Source organism: Labeo rohita, chromosome 9 (genome assembly GCF_022985175.1).
Source record: "Labeo rohita strain BAU-BD-2019 chromosome 9, IGBB_LRoh.1.0, whole genome shotgun sequence".
Classification (NCBI taxonomy): domain Eukaryota; kingdom Metazoa; phylum Chordata; class Actinopteri; order Cypriniformes; family Cyprinidae; genus Labeo; species Labeo rohita.
Window position 1 is genome coordinate 12,468,084 of NC_066877.1, and position 15,460 is coordinate 12,483,543.

The 15,460-nt window shown below is 35.8% G+C and overlaps 2 protein-coding genes across 3 annotated transcripts in view; one reads left to right on the forward strand and one right to left on the reverse strand.

The window, feature by feature from the left end:
* The window catches only part of itgav (integrin, alpha V), a 33,638-nt gene extending 22,257 nt beyond the window's left edge, over positions 1-11,381 (forward strand). For both annotated transcript variants that reach the window (XM_051118633.1, XM_051118634.1), the window contains 14 exons: positions 1,636-1,790; positions 2,330-2,467; positions 3,188-3,255; positions 3,348-3,495; positions 4,647-4,739; positions 4,870-4,949; positions 5,723-5,803; positions 6,086-6,191; positions 6,294-6,452; positions 6,701-6,826; positions 7,482-7,595; positions 7,687-7,794; positions 9,114-9,233; positions 9,717-11,381. In XM_051118633.1, coding sequence (XP_050974590.1) covers positions 1,636-1,790; positions 2,330-2,467; positions 3,188-3,255; positions 3,348-3,495; positions 4,647-4,739; positions 4,870-4,949; positions 5,723-5,803; positions 6,086-6,191; positions 6,294-6,452; positions 6,701-6,826; positions 7,482-7,595; positions 7,687-7,794; positions 9,114-9,233; positions 9,717-9,815 — 1,595 coding nt within the window. In that variant the 3' untranslated portion in view covers positions 9,816-11,381. The remainder of the gene's footprint in view (positions 1-1,635; positions 1,791-2,329; positions 2,468-3,187; positions 3,256-3,347; positions 3,496-4,646; positions 4,740-4,869; positions 4,950-5,722; positions 5,804-6,085; positions 6,192-6,293; positions 6,453-6,700; positions 6,827-7,481; positions 7,596-7,686; positions 7,795-9,113; positions 9,234-9,716) is intronic.
* A 568-nt stretch (positions 11,382-11,949) lies between these two features.
* si:dkey-69o16.5 (Alpha-aspartyl dipeptidase-like) lies at positions 11,950-15,309 on the reverse strand. Its single transcript, XM_051118503.1, has 8 exons — positions 14,899-15,309; positions 14,488-14,576; positions 14,323-14,397; positions 13,136-13,215; positions 12,885-13,058; positions 12,637-12,696; positions 12,175-12,257; positions 11,950-12,089 (listed from the first exon to the last, which is right to left on the reverse strand). The coding sequence occupies exons 1-8, from the start codon at positions 14,991-14,993 to the stop codon at positions 12,023-12,025; spliced, it is 723 nt and encodes a 240-aa protein (XP_050974460.1). The 5' UTR covers positions 14,994-15,309; the 3' UTR covers positions 11,950-12,022.
* Positions 15,310-15,460: the final 151 nt, after the last annotated feature.

Below are 15,460 nucleotides of genomic sequence, written 5' to 3' on the forward strand. Positions count from 1 at the left end.
GAGAGAAGAACAGGAGTTGAATGAGTTCGACATAAGGCGGATTCAAATTGTGGTCGATCACGTCAAATCTTACCAGCGCGTGTCTTACTCCCTACTCCACTGCTGCTGTATTTAAATACGTGTCTTTTCTAATGGTGTCAGTCCCAGCCAGATTTGCTCTTAGTGTAAAAAGACATTCAGTGTATGGAACCATTATTGTTGGCGACATAGAGAAACTCACACAATACTGTTCTTTTAAGTAAGTCACTAAATATTAACTGTTTTTGAATTGCATGAAATCAGCATCACCTTTGCAGTCGTGCTAATATTCAGGTAAACCACACTCTTCGTCCTCGCATTGATATCGCTTAACTATACCACATGGTCTAAATATAGAAAAATAAGAACTCGTACAGACAAACCTCACCAGCACTGCGTGAGAAAGTGGCCATGTGGCGTGGGAACAGTGCTGGGCAGCCCTGGTTTACAAAGACTAAGAACAACTTAAAGATGCTTTTTGAAGGTTAGATGTTCCTTCGAAGCCAAGAGTAGTCTTGTTGCAGGAACTGTAATTTGTTTCCATTTAAAATGTAACTATAACAAAATATACAGTTGAAGTCAAAAGTTTACATACACCTTGCAGAATCTGCAAAATGCATGTTATTTTTTATTTAGTACTGACCTGAATAAGGTATTTCACATAAAAGATGTTTACGTACTGTATAGTCCACAAGAGAAAATAAAAATGACCCTGTTGATTCTTAATACTGTATTGTTACTTAAATGATCCACAGCTGTTTTTTTTTTCATGAGTCCCTTGTTTGCTATTCTTCAGAAAAGCTTTCTGGTCCCACAGATTCTGTGGTTTTTCAGCATTTTTATTTGAACCCTTTCCAACAATGACTATCTGATTTTGAGATTCATCTTTTCACACTGAGGACAAATGAGGCACTTACATGCAACTATTACAAAAGGTTCAAATGCTCACTGATGCTCCAAAAGGAAAAACATCGCTTTAAGAGCCAGGGGTGTAAACTTTTGAACAGAATGAAGATTTGTACCTTTTTCTTGTTTTGCCATATTAATGTCATATTTTGCCCTTCTGAAGCTACAGAAGATAGTAACATGTTTCCCAGAAGACAAAATAAGTGAAATTTACCCTGATCTTCAAATTCAAAACGTTCTGAACCTTCTGTAATAGTTGTATATGAGTGTAAATTTTTGACTTCAACTGTAGTTACTTATATTTTGAATTTTTAATATGTAATGACGTTACATGTATTTTGTTACTCCCCAACCCTGTCTAAGAGCCCAAACCATTGTGTCTTTTGAGCAAGACTATTAACCCCAGGTTATTCCAGACAGACTGAACCAGAGATTTAAAGCAGCTAAATGCTTACAGAGGTTTAGGGGTATCACTGCATTTAAAGGTTTCAGGGTTGACTGCTTGTGTTCTAAACAGTTTCATTTGCAGATTAAATTTCCTTTGCTTGTTTTCTTTAAATTGGCTCTTTCTTTTAAAGGAAACTCTGTTATGTGAAGAATGTAAATACCTCCCTCATTCCTTCTGAATGTACTGCTTTGTATTACTATTTGTGCTTGTTTCCATTTATAATTTAAATGAAAATTTGGTCTGTAAAACACTTTCATTCACAGATTTCCAAGTGGATCTGACTTTGGACCGCCTCAAACACAAGGGAGCCATCAAACGGGTGCTGTTCCTCCATAACAAGATGTCTCAGTATTCAAAGAACATGACTGTCTCCAACAGCCAGGGACCAGCCTGCGAGGAGCTTCAGGCTTATTTAATAGTGAGCGAATCCAATCACATTTATGCGTTTGACATGTTTTCATCCAAAGCATTTTGCAGTGCTTGCAAGGTATATACTTTACAGGAAATCAAACCCATGACCTAGGTGTTTCTGATGAAATGCTCACCAGCTGAAATACAGGAACACACAGAATCCCTATGTGACTCATTCATGTCTGCTGGCCATGCCAGTACTGGGCTGTGAGAAGTTTAGTGTAGTTTTGCTTTACTTGGCCAGCTAAAGAAGTGCTGATGCCTTTATGTCATCAAATATGTGTTTGCTCTGTGCTTAAAGCTGTAGTGGCACATAGCCCAGATGTTTGGCGCTGGAATATGCCGTTATTGTGTTTTCAAAAAGGAACAATGTGTTACAGAGCTAAAGAAGGATTTGACCTGGAAAGCCAAAGCTCTCTTTCTTGGACATAAAAGAGCATGTTGTAGAGCTTGTAAGCTGGACTGAAATTCCCCAGCCTTGAGCTCACTGAACTAGAGGCCCCATTTCTCTCTTGGCTCTCTACCTCTCTCTCTTTCTTATAACAGGATGACTCAGAATTCAGGGATAAGATCACACCCATCGCTGTTTTTATGGAGTACAGCTTGGATTACAAAACAGCGGCAGATAAGACCGGCCTGTTGCCCATCCTTGACCAGTCTGCACCTACAAATGTCACAAAGCAGGTACAGCTGTTACCCACACTAGACTTCTGGTTACAGGGGCACTACATATGCAAAAGTTTAGGGTCATTAAAATCTTCCTGACCTCAGACTTTTGAGCAGTAGTGAATAAGCACTGCTTATTGGGTGGGACTTTGTGGGTTGAGTTGCATCTTTCATGTACTCTGGAAAGATCTCAGTGTCTGTAGGAAAGGATGACGATGGAATAGATGAGTAAGGTTTATACAACACATATGGCTAATGTGTTTAAGTTAAAATCTGATTAATGGCTTTTAACCAGTGTGTTATATTTCTTTTATACTAGTATGGTCTCCATGGGCATGGGCAAACTTGAAATAGCAGGGAATTTTCTAGATCTGGAAAAGCCAAGGACATAATTAAAATCCTATCATGTCCTAATAAATCTGTATGCATTGCTCTGAAATATTTTTCATTGTGAGAAAATTATACTTCTAAACTGAATCACTTCTGGACTAAATTACTAATTTGAATTATTTTAGTTTTTTTTTTTTAGTTATCACTGGAAAAACATGGAATTTATTGGTCATAAAGTGTGGGAACCCTTAACTAGAAATTATATTGTGCAGAAACTGCCCAGACGATAAATTCTTTCACTAACCAAAGACTTGCATGCTGATTTACAACAATCAATTAACATTAAATGGCACTGAATTAAAAATAGAAACTCACTTTAACTTCCTATAATCCTTTGTGACTTTCCAGGCTCATATACTCCTGGATTGTGGTGAGGACAATATTTGCAAGCCGGACTTGAAGCTGTCTGTCGTGAGGTGAGTCATTTGAGCTTTAAATTCCACTGCATTGTCGGGCGGTGTGGGGCTGGAGATTAACTTTGTGCTTTTGATGTTGTTTTGCGCTCTAGTGACCAGAAAGAGATCTACATAGGTGACGATAACCCTCTGACCCTAGAGGTCACAGCAGAGAATGGAGGAGAGGGGGCATATGAGGCCGACCTTACTGTCACCCTGCCGTCTCAGGCAGATTTCATTGGGGTTGTGCGTAACAGTGAGGTGAGAGAGGCCCCATCCACACCTCATAAAGTGCACTGTCCTCCCTACTATGACCTCCTGTAATGAGACAAAATGTTGTATTAAGAGAGCCGATTTAACAGATTTTTCCAGGTTAACAATTAAGCTATGTTATACTTGAATAAGATATTTCACATATAGATGTTTACATATAGTACACAAGAGAAAATAATAGCTGAATTTATAAAAATGACCCGTAAACTTTACATCCCCTTGATTCTTAATACTGTGTTCCTACCTGAACAATCCACAGCTGTGCTTTGTTGTTTAGTGATGGCTGTTCACGAGTCCCTTGTTTGTCCTGAAGTTAAACTGCCTGCTGTTCTTCAGAAAAATCCTTTAGGTCCCACAAATTCTTTGGTTTTCCAGCATTTTTGTGTATTTGAATCCTTTCCAATAATGACTACATGATTTTGGTATACACCTTTTCACACTGAGGACAACTGAGAGACTCATATGCAACTATTACAGAAGTATAGTCAAACACTGACTGATGCTCCAGAAGGAAATATGATGCATTAAAAGCTAAGAGGTTAAAATGTCTTGAATTTGAAGATCAGAGTAAATTCAACTTATTTTGTCTTACGGGAAACATGTAAGTATCGTCTGTAGCATCTGAAGGGCAGTACTAAATGAAAAAATATGATATTTAGGCAAAATAAGAAAAATGTACAGAACCCTATTCTGTTCAAAAGTTTTCACCCCCCAGCTCTTAATGTTAGAGTTTGAAACTTCTGTAATAGTCGCATATGAGTCCCTCAGTTGCCCTCAGTGTGAAAAGATGGATCTCAAAATCATATAGTCATTGTTGGAAAGGGTTCAAATACACAAAAATGCTGAAAACCAAAGAATTTGTGGGACCTGAAGGATTTTTTTCTGAAGAACAGCTGGCAAGAATCCAGAGCACTAAAAATTTAAAGGGGTGAGGGGGTTGGGGTTGAAGAAAATAAAAAAAATCTTTTTTTTTTTTTTTTTTTTTTTTTTTTTTTTTATCAGCAAGGGGTGTTAAAAAAGTGACAGTAAAGACATTTCTATTTCAAATAAATGCTGTTCTGTGGGTGTGTGTGTAGGTGTGTGTGTAGTGACATCATTTAAGATTGTTTGAGGTTTCATATGCTATTTCTGTATCTCAGACGTTGTCTAGACTGTCTTGTGCCTTCAAGAAAGAGAATCAGACCAGAGTGGTGGTGTGTGATCTTGGGAACCCAATGAAAGGAGGAACTAAGGTGACAAACTAACTTTCCAAACTAAAGTGTCTGCGTATTTATTTGTTCCTAGAGTTATTTTATTTTTAATGTTGCTTAATAGCAGTTTAATTTAATTTCATATTTTTCTGTAAAATTATTATTTGTGTAGATAATAGCAGGATTGCGCTTCAGTGTGCACCAGCTGTCTGAACAGGACACAGAAGTCAAGTTTGACTTGCAGATACAAAGGTATTTTAATTAATACTTGCTATTACAGTAATATAGTTGATAGATTTGCTGGCTCAGTGTTAATTAAAACGAGTTTGGTGGGCCATTAGTAACCCAAGGAAGGCCATTAAAAAATGTGGTAACACTTATTTCGTTACATTTAGCTCATGTATTAACTAACATGAATCAACAATGAACAATACACTTCTTACCCTATTTATTATTCTTTGTTAATAAAAATCGTTCATTGTTAATTCACGTTAGTTCACAGAGCATTAACTAATGTTAACAAACGCAACTTGTGATTTTAATAATGCATTAGTAAATGCTAAAATTAACATTAAGTTTAATAAATGCTGTAGAAATGTTGTTCATTCTTAGTTCAAGTTAACTAATGTCAACTAATGAGCCTTATTGTAAAGTGTTACCACAAATGTAAAGAAAAGACGCTCTAAACATATATTTTCACTTCCTGTCTATTTAAACCAATAAAACAGCATTTGACTTTAACACTAGTTTCCTACTGCTTGCAAGTGTTTTTTTTTAAAGTGTTAATTACAGGGAACTGCTTTTTTTGTGTCTCTGTGAGAACATCCTGCTTTGCTTCCTGTCTTTCTTCACACACTCATGTCTGTCTTCACCTCATTTATAATGCATTTCTGAAACACAAAAAGTGGTCCATGGTAATATCTTATCAGGTTTTGTCTGTAAATTAATGAAATGCATTAGTTTTTGAAACAACAGCACCACCTATTGCTTGATTGTGGAAGTTAATAATTCTCTTCTGCTTACAGCTCAAATCAGTTCAACAAAACCAGCAATTTAGTCTCTGTTGTCACAAAGCTTGCTGTGCTGGCCAAAGTGCAGCTGAGAGGGTATGATCATTTAAATCATATTTTTGTTAAAAAAATGTGACGCATATTATGTGAACTGGTTTCAGATCTAAAATCAGCATGAAATGCTATTTAGAACACATTTTACTTTAGAGTTGCAACAAGCTATTTGATTTAGATGAAAGATTAAAATGCCTGACTTCTTTTGTTTGGAATGACTTGCAGAATATGACCAGGATTGTGCATTAAGAAAGTAAAAATGGTTAAATGGACTTGTACTAGACAGAATCTTCTCTGTGTATTTATCTGCTTTATCTTGTGTAGGGTGTCTGCGCCAGAACAGGTGTTTTTACCCATCGCTACCTGGCATCCAAAAGAGAATCCTGTTCTGGAGGATGACATTGGACCTCTTGTACAGCACATCTATGAGGTAGAAAATGCCGTAAAAATCATTGGTCAAAGATTTATTAAACTTCGGCAGTACATTTTGTACAATTTTATTCCTATCTGGTGCATTCACTTCTCTTCCTAGCTAAGGAACACAGGACCCAGTACTTTCAGTAAGGGCATTTTGGATGTGAAGTGGCCATACAGATTCAACAATGGCTCTCTGCTCTACATCACCAAGATTGAAGTGGACGGAAACATGAATTGCAGCTCAAACAGGGAGCTCAACCCTCTTAATGTCACTGTAAGTATCACACAATCAAATCATGAACTTATGTATTTATGTTGTTAATGACAGGTGTAAACAGAACCCAAAATCCCACTCCACACAAGCTGTATGTTAATCATCAACCCCAACAAATTGCTTTTAACAGTGTGGACAGACAAATTAGTTACATGGATGGTTAAAAATTTTGCTTGTGCACAAATTGGTTGTATTTAGGATCTAATATAACATACCTGGGTTCATCTTATGCCGTTGGTTTCACATAGAGTCCCAAATATGCTGACAAAAATGAGACCTCTGCCAGCGGAGACAGAGCTGAGGGGAGGAACAGACACAATGTACACCGCAGAGACCTGGAGGACAAACAAGGGGAAGAGAACCTGGAGATTTTGGTAAATTCACAGCTTTAACAATTGCCATTTGACAACCACCATTGTCTATGAAGTATTTGAAGCTGAACTCAAATACACACTATTGTTCAAAAGTTGTTCAGTAAAAAGTTTCCTATGCTCACAAAGGCTGCATTTGTTTAATCAAAAATACAGAAGAACAATAATATTGTGAAATGCTTTTGCGGTTTTCAATTTCAGTGTATTTTTAAATATAATTTCTCTTTGTGATGCAAAGCTGAATTTTCAACAGTCATTAAGCCAGTGTTCAGTGTCACATGATCCTTCAGAAATCAGTCTAACATGCTGATTTGCTGCTCAACAAACATTTCCTGTTATTACATTTTGTTTTTCAGGATTCTTTTGACGAATCGAAATTTCAAAAGAGCAGCATTTATTTGAAATAGAAATACATCATAAAGACATGAAAAACATTGTAAATTAAAGAAAACTTCAAAAATATTTTTACTACCACTTGATGTCAAAAACAATGCATCTTTGCTGAAAAAAAAAGTATTAATGAAAAAAAATACTGATCCCAAAATTTTGAATGGTTTTAACTATTATCATGTTTGTTACATTCAGTAGATGTCATTGAACTGTCCTTTACACCAGTATGCTTGAATGCACGTACAATTGTTTGTGTTTATCCACACAGGATTGTGGGAATGCGGAGTGTCAGGAGATTAAGTGTTGGGTTGGCCGGCTAGAGAAAGGCCAGACTGCCATTCTATTTATTTACTCCAGACTTGGCGTGAGCACGTTTCTCAAGGTAAAAACAATTTAAAGATCTTAAACATCCTATTTTCACTGCGCAAATACTAGTACATTTAAAACACAGCGCTGGTTTTCTTTTCTTTCAGGCTGAAAGTCAAAACAAATCGTACAATGTTCGATCCTCAGCCTCTTTCAGTGTCATAGAGATGCCATATAAAAATCTGTATTCTGAGCTCCCAACCAGCACGACGTCGGTAAGTTCCTACAGTATGATCATCAATGTAAAGGGGACAAAACAGGATATAGCTCAATCTTGTTCTTAGATTTTCTAGGGTCTGAAAGAGAGTGGGAATGGTACTATTTATGAAACTAATTAAACTTTTTAAAGGGAACTTTTATCGCTTAATACAACATAAGTGATGTCTCTCACTGAAATATGTAGTAGAAAACCCATGAAAGACTTTACTTAAAAAATCCACATTGTTTTATATATATTTTGGATCAGTAGGGCGTCATCATTTCAATGATGTGCAATGGTTGTGGTTGCTATTTTTTTTAATGCAACACAACTTAAATAAAATACTGATATGATGCCACATTGTGCGGCTTCTGGCTGTAATTTTTAAATTTGAGTGGAGAGCGGAGCATTTGAGCTGCGCGCAGGATACAAAACTGACGGGAGGGAGCGGCTCCGGAGACGGGATATAAACTTTCAGGTGACATATATAAATAACCGTACTGTGTGTGAGAAAGTAACCATATTAAGGACTCAAATACGGTATTGACAACCGTATTCTGTTGCTGTATGAACGTGGCCTTTGAGTCGATGTGCAACAAGAGAAGCGCTGTTTCACTGCTTTCCTAGCGATAAGAAGAGGAGAAAAGAGTAGGAAGATGCCTGTGGATTAATAAAATTTCCCAAAGACCTGTGTCTTTGTTCTCTACACTTTAGCCTTGATTCCTTTGCGGCTTTTAGTAGACCACAGCTACTGAAAGAGCTTACAAACGGCAGAGACAAGAAACACTATTTGTTGTCCTGATAGGATGTAAACATGCTGACGCTAGTCATGACGCCACAGCCACTGAAGGAATTTCTCAGCACTGATTTCCCTCAATATCCTGGGGCCTTTAGATTCTTTGTGTGGAAAATCAGTGGTACCGTCTATGCTTATATCCATCACCACCTGTAAGCTCTTTCAGTAGCAGTGGTTATCATATCAGTATTTTATTTTGAGTTGTATTGCGGTAAAAATATCAACGGTAATGCTAGTAACTCATGGAGTGCAACCATTTCACGTCATCGAAATAATGGTGCCCCCATTGTCCAAAATATGTATGAAACGATGTGGATTTTTCACTACATATTTCAGTCAGAGACATCATGTTATATTAAGCCACACAAGTCTTAATTCGCTGGGTTCCCTTTAAAGCGAAGGGAAAAAAATCATAAAAAAACACACACACACACACACATTTGTGCACCAGATATATGGTGTTTTGTTTACTGCCTTCACTGATCGCGACTGAAGGTTGTATGATGTCAGTGTCATTATCGCACATCTCTGTCTCGCAGGCCTCTCTGAAGGTGATCTGGAATTCAGAGAATCCTCAGCCTGTCCCAGGATGGGTTGTGGCTTTGGCTGTCCTAGCTGGACTTCTTCTCCTGGCTCTACTCATCTTTGTCATGTATAAGGTGAACAGCTGTGAACTTGATTTATATAACTTAGACTGATTGATAAACTGTGCATGTCAAAAGTAGAATTTTATTTCTTATTAAATGTAAAAAATATTCTCTACGTCTAATGTCTCTTTTAATGTTTACATAAAGGGATATTTCACCCAAAAATGAAAATTCTGTCAGTAATTACTCCCCCTCATGTTGTTCCAAACCCATAAGACCTTCGTTCATCAAATCAAGAGCGTCATCACATTACAGTTGAACCACTCACATGGACTATTTTATCAATGTCCTTAGTACCTTTTCGGGCCTTGAACATGGTAGTTGCATTGTTGTCTATGCAGGGTCAGAAAACTGTCGGATTTCATGAAAAATATTTTACTTTGTGTTCCGAAGATAAATAAAGGTCTTCCGGATTTGGAACAACATGAGGGTGACTAATTAATGACAGTGATTAATATCAGTGACTGGTTTCATCTTGTTTTCTTTCCTCCTCAGTTGGGCTTCTTCAAACGTGTGCGGCCGCCTCAGGACGACAGCATAGAGAAAGAGCAGCTTCAGCCTCAGGAGAACGGAGACAGAAACACAGAAACCTGAGCTCTCCGTCTTCACTAGTCTATCACAGTGCCGACACAATAACGCCACATCAGCAGGAGTGTGCCTGATTTACAGCAGTGCTGATGACAATACAACATCCTTCACACCTCCTTCATCTTTATTAGCAGGTCAGCATGTAATCACCCAGACAGCCCTGATGAATTGAGATGGCTGTCGTCATTTGAATGGTACACGGCTGAGGTGGTTTGAATAACCATGATGCTCTGTTAATAAGACTAAAGCCCTGTGCCAGCTCCCTTTTCCCTATGCTCCTGTCCTTCTTTAACTGCACTGAGTCTTAAGACGAGATTTGATTTTCAGTTGGACATAGAGATTAACATTTAAAATCGTAATGTATTTCAAATTGTTTACAAGTAACAAAGTGGTAATGAACCCTTAAATAATGAGATCATGATTTTTACCTTTTTATCTTAAGGAAAGATGTGACGTAGTTTGGTACATCATTAGATTGCTGGTTCTGTGGGAGAAACTTTCGTTTTGAAAGTATTGTTTATCACTCTGCTCAGTTTCTGCTGTTTGGGGGCTTTCTGCGGGACTTTGGACTTTTGGTTCTTATGTTTTCTTCACAGCTTTTGGGATTTAGACTTGATTTCTTATTTGGGTGCAAGGTGTATTATTTTGAGAAAATATTCTTATGTTTGTCTACTGTAAACACATTATTTTAGAGCAGGGTTGTGTTTGTGCATTTAGAGCATTTGGTTGAATTTGTATTGTAAACAAAAAAAATAATATCTTTGCACAATAGAGCAATAAAATAGTAGCATTTTTGTATTTTAAAAACTACCCCTTATGGACAGAGCACCTTTATTGTAATATTTTAATTCACCTTTAGTTTTAATATTCCTTTCGGTCACAAACTACAAGTATTTTTTATAGATCAAACACTAGTCTGTCTTTTAAAGGTCTGTTTTACCCAAATACATGTTGATTAGAATAGAAAAAAAACACTCCATTTAGTGTGCTGTATCCCAATGAATATTAACTGGTAAGAATAAAACTGTACAAATTGTGAAATTTAGAAAAACTGAGGCTGGGATCCTTAACAGTTTGGCCTTAAAATAGTTTTATATTGAAAACAGTTATTTAACTAATGATTTTATGGTTTAAAGGTTGCAGTTCATAGTTACCGGTCTTCATTTGGACTTCAGATATACTGAAATACTCAACCCATAACACTGAAAAACCTGGATTTCTTGTGTTGCTGTATTATAGTAATGCTGCTGCCCATATGAATTTACCCATATTGGGTTGCCATAAGTATGTGGTCTAAATGAAAAATTGTATACATTTATAATTCAATCAAAATTATGCATTTTCCACAAGTAAAAGGATCCAGAATATATTCTCTTTTGTTTGTAAAGTTTGTAAAAAAATATAATAGAACATAATCATAGCAACAAAAATATGTATTTTTGAGAATCTACCATGTTTAAAACTGACTCTTGACTTTATTTTCAACTTCCCTTTTCTTTTTTCCCCACACAATTTTGTTTGGCAATATGTTGTTAATGCTTCTGTATTTCAATAAACAAATATACTGATGTAGATGCATTTCTTTTTTTTCTTTTTTGAATCTCTCTTTTTATTTGTGACCCTGGACCACAAAACCAGTCATAAGTAGCACGCATATATTTGTAGCAATAGCCAACAAACACATGATATCGTAATGATTTGCGATGTAAAGTAAAAATCATGTTCCATGAAGATATTATGCACATTTCCTACTGTAAATATATAATTGATTAGTAATATGCATTGTTAAGAACTTCATTTGGACAACTGTAAAGGTGATTTTCTCAGTATTTTTAATATATATTTTTTTTTTGCATGAATCTTAATTTCAAAAAATTGACTCTTATGACTGGTTTTGTGGTCCAGGGTCACATTTATGAATATAGCTAGACTTGAATTTAGTATCTGTTTTTGTTGTCTAAAGGTCCTGTTATCATAACGTCGCTTTCTAATCTACAGTGATGAATTGACCTCACAGGATTTGTTTAGCTGTTAACAGTTATCTGGTTGTTGAATAACCAGCTGCAGACTTGAAATACAAGAATACTCATTTATAAATCCTACAGTGCTTAGGATAGTTTTTGTACTTGAGATGAAGAAAATGAAGAAACCAAATGAATTGTGGATTTTATTGTTTATTGCAAAAATTTGTGCACTGTACATAATGTAGCAGCTCACTGTGCATCTGTCAGTAAGAAGCTGAGATCACTGCCCGGTTCATACTCTGTAGTTTGCTTCCCCCTTAAAAAGAAATCATCAGTCTCACTTACTGTGGCTGTTGGGCATTATTTTTTTCCATGTGCATGAGCAAGAGTCTCTACATTACCTCTGGAACAGTCGTGCTTTGGTGCTCCCAAGTAAGGTGGCTTTGTTTCCCTCCACTAAGAGCATTGAGCCTTCCCGAAGACCCTGCCATGAACAGCATATAGTGCTCAACTACTGCTGGACTAAGAGCAACTCATATGAGAATATACTTCCATTCAAAAGTTTAGGGTCAGCAAGTTTTTCTTTTTGAAGAATCAATATTTTTATTCAGCAAGGATGCTTTAAAGTGGTCAAAAGCAACAGTAAAGACACTTATGATGTTACAAAATATTTCTATTTCAAATAAATGCTTTTCTTTCTATTCATCAAAGAATGTTTACATAAAAATATTAAGTTTTCAACATTGACAATAATAAGAAATGTTGAAGACTGGAGTTATTCATCTTTGCCATCACAGGAATTACATTTTAAAATATATTCAGTTCTTTTAAATTAATATTTCCACAACGTTACTATAACATACCAGCACAGATGGTGTTTCCAGCTCCTCGTGGTACTGGGTAATTCTCTGTTCACGTGTTTCCTGTAAAATGCAAAATCAAATCTGCGTTCATAAAGTCTGAAGGATCTACCTTAGACGTTTGGTTTATTATATTCTATACATGGCAATCAATTTCCACAGAATATGGCACTGCGTGTTTTTTGGGGATTTTTACGGGTTTAATATGGATTATTGGAGTTGTGTTGTTGTGCGTGGTCATTTGTACGTACCCCCATATGTTTGCTGTTGGGATCAGGATCCAGATAGTGAGGGTTGATGTTGAAGGGCACTAAACCAATGGCAGCAAAGGTGGGTGGATAGACGATGGGCATGTCATTGGTGGTGTTGATGCTGATGGTGGAGACATTGGTTCCTGCACTTGATCCCATGTAAGGTATCCCATCCTATGAGAAAACAGCCATACCTGTTATAGGCAGTTACACTGTATTTTAGATTTTGATTAATCCAGACACTAACTCACCTCTAAAACTCTCTTTTTAATCTCGGTTACCAGTTTGTTGTCATAGAGAGCTTTCAGCAGGCGGAATGTGTTACCGCCACCTAGTGGACACAGAAACAGTATAGTACAAAGTCTGAGACCACACTGAAAACATGGGAATTAGTTTTTATTTTTATATATTTGTGACCCTGGACCACAAAACCAGTCTTAAGTTGCTGGGGTTTATTTGTAGCAATAGCCAAAAATACATTGTATGGGTCAAAATTATTGGGAAAAATCATTAGGAAATTAAGTAAAGATCATGTTCCATTTATATCATGTTCCATATTTTGTAAAATTCCTAATGTAAATGTATGAAAACGTAATTTTTGATTAGTAATATACATTGTTAAGAACATTATTTGAAGAACTTTAAAGGTGATTTTCTCAATATTTTGATTTTTTTGCACTCTCAGATTCCTGATTTTTAAATAGTTGTATCTCGGCCAAATATTGTCCTATTGTCCATGGTCACATTTAATTTTCCAATTATTTTTGGTTTCACTTTTTGTCATTTTAACACATCCTTGGTGCTGTTCTTTTCAACTGTTTGTATAAAAAAGAATTCTGGAGAAAAAAAAGTATCACAGGTTCCAACAACATATTAAGCAGCACCACTGTTGTCACAATCAACATTGATAATAAATCAGCATATTACAGTTATTACAGCATGTACAGTTATTTTACATTTAAATATTTCACAATATTACTGTTTTTTTTTTGTTTTTTTTTATCAAATAAGAGCATAAGATTTAAAAAAAAAAAAAAACAACAACAAAAACTTAAACTTATTGTTTTTCAATCAGCAACATTTCAATTCAGCCACATTTTAAAATGTTTAATTTTTACAGATTTTTTCATCTAATTATATTTTATTTTATTTTTGTCAGTTCAAAACAATATTTTGAATAATTCAGTTTTGGAGAACAATAACAACTTAATGTTCTGATCTTAATTTTTATTTATTTATTTATTTTTGTTACAAGAACATTACATATCTAATAATATGTATTAATTATATAAGTATAAATCTATTTATAAATCTTATATTTTCTAATCAAATTGAATTCTATTTATTATTAAATATTAAACATTATATTGTTATGCTAATAATTGTAAAAAAAAAAAAAATGTATATTTAAGTATATTTAGTAAAAATTCCTTCATACCAATAAATATTCCTTCAGCTTTCCTAACAGCATCCACAGGGTCTGGTGTCTCGTGAACACTTTCCACCTCATAGCCTGGAAAAAGAGAAAAGAAGAGCACATCAGAGATGAAGATCACTGTGGCAGTGACTGTGTGCTCAACATCCATGTGGTAAAGACACAAACCCAGTGTCTTGAACTTGTCTCTGGCAGTCTTGGTATAGGCATCTCGATCATGCAGCGCATATGGGACAAACAGGATCCTCTTTACTTCCCTGTTGAACAAAAAAATAAAGTTTTGCACACTTGTAACCAAGGTCAATGCAAGTCAAATTTGATTGCAAAAACACAAAAGTGTGTATTAGTATGCTTAGTATGCACTTGTCATAACTGGTGTTTAAGTCCAATAAATGAACTTGTACTTTGCACTCAGTGACATACATGCATACACATATAAAATGCATCAGAATATAACCCTTTATTTTATATTAGAATATTAACATACATGTTTTTATGACTGTAATTGCTAACCTATTCTTAGAACAGTGTTCCAAAGGTTTAATTCCTACATTCCTAGTTAAGCAGCTGTCAACTTACTTTCCAAAAAAGTCTTGGATCTGCTGCTGGCAGTGTTGAAGATACCCTCCTCCATGTAGAGTGGAGTTCGATACGAGCAGAAGTCTTCTCTTCATGATCGGCTCTCAGAAATGTACAAGCTGACCAGAAGTCGTCCGTTCTCAGCAGCACATGACCAGCGCTTCTCTCTGCTGACAGCACACACTCTCAGATCAGTTTGCTCGTAATCTTGAACGCATAACCTTTAGTCAGATAGTTTATCACTCTGATTATTTCACAGACGACAGTCCTTCACAAGAACAAGCCTTGATAAGCAACCTTATACTGGAATCACGTGATTAGCAAAACATCACAAAACAGAATTTACTGAGACAGATCTTTCAGTATTTTTTACATGTAACGTTACTCGTGATTATAGGATTTTTTCCAAAATAAAAGTCTAGCAGTTGCCCACCTCATTTTTTACAGATGAAACGTCGTATTTTTTTGCCACTTTTAAAATGACTAATTGTTCAGAGATTGTTTTAAATAAATAATACATAAACCATTTAAGTTATTATTATGTGAAAGTGATGTTTGTTTT

Bases quoted from the DNA above. Each gene is read 5' to 3' on its own strand.
- si:dkey-69o16.5 (XM_051118503.1), bottom strand. From the start codon at position 14,993: ATGAAGAGAAGACTTCTGCTCGTATCGAACTCCACTCTACATGGAGGA. The intron at 13,216-14,322 runs GTATGAAGGAAT...TGTGTCCACTAG, and splicing joins AGCTGAAGGAATATTTATTG to GTGGCGGTAACACATTCCGC. The intron at 12,697-12,884 runs GTACGTACAAAT...TGCATTTTACAG, and splicing joins CCAACAGCAAACATATGGGG to GAAACACGTGAACAGAGAAT.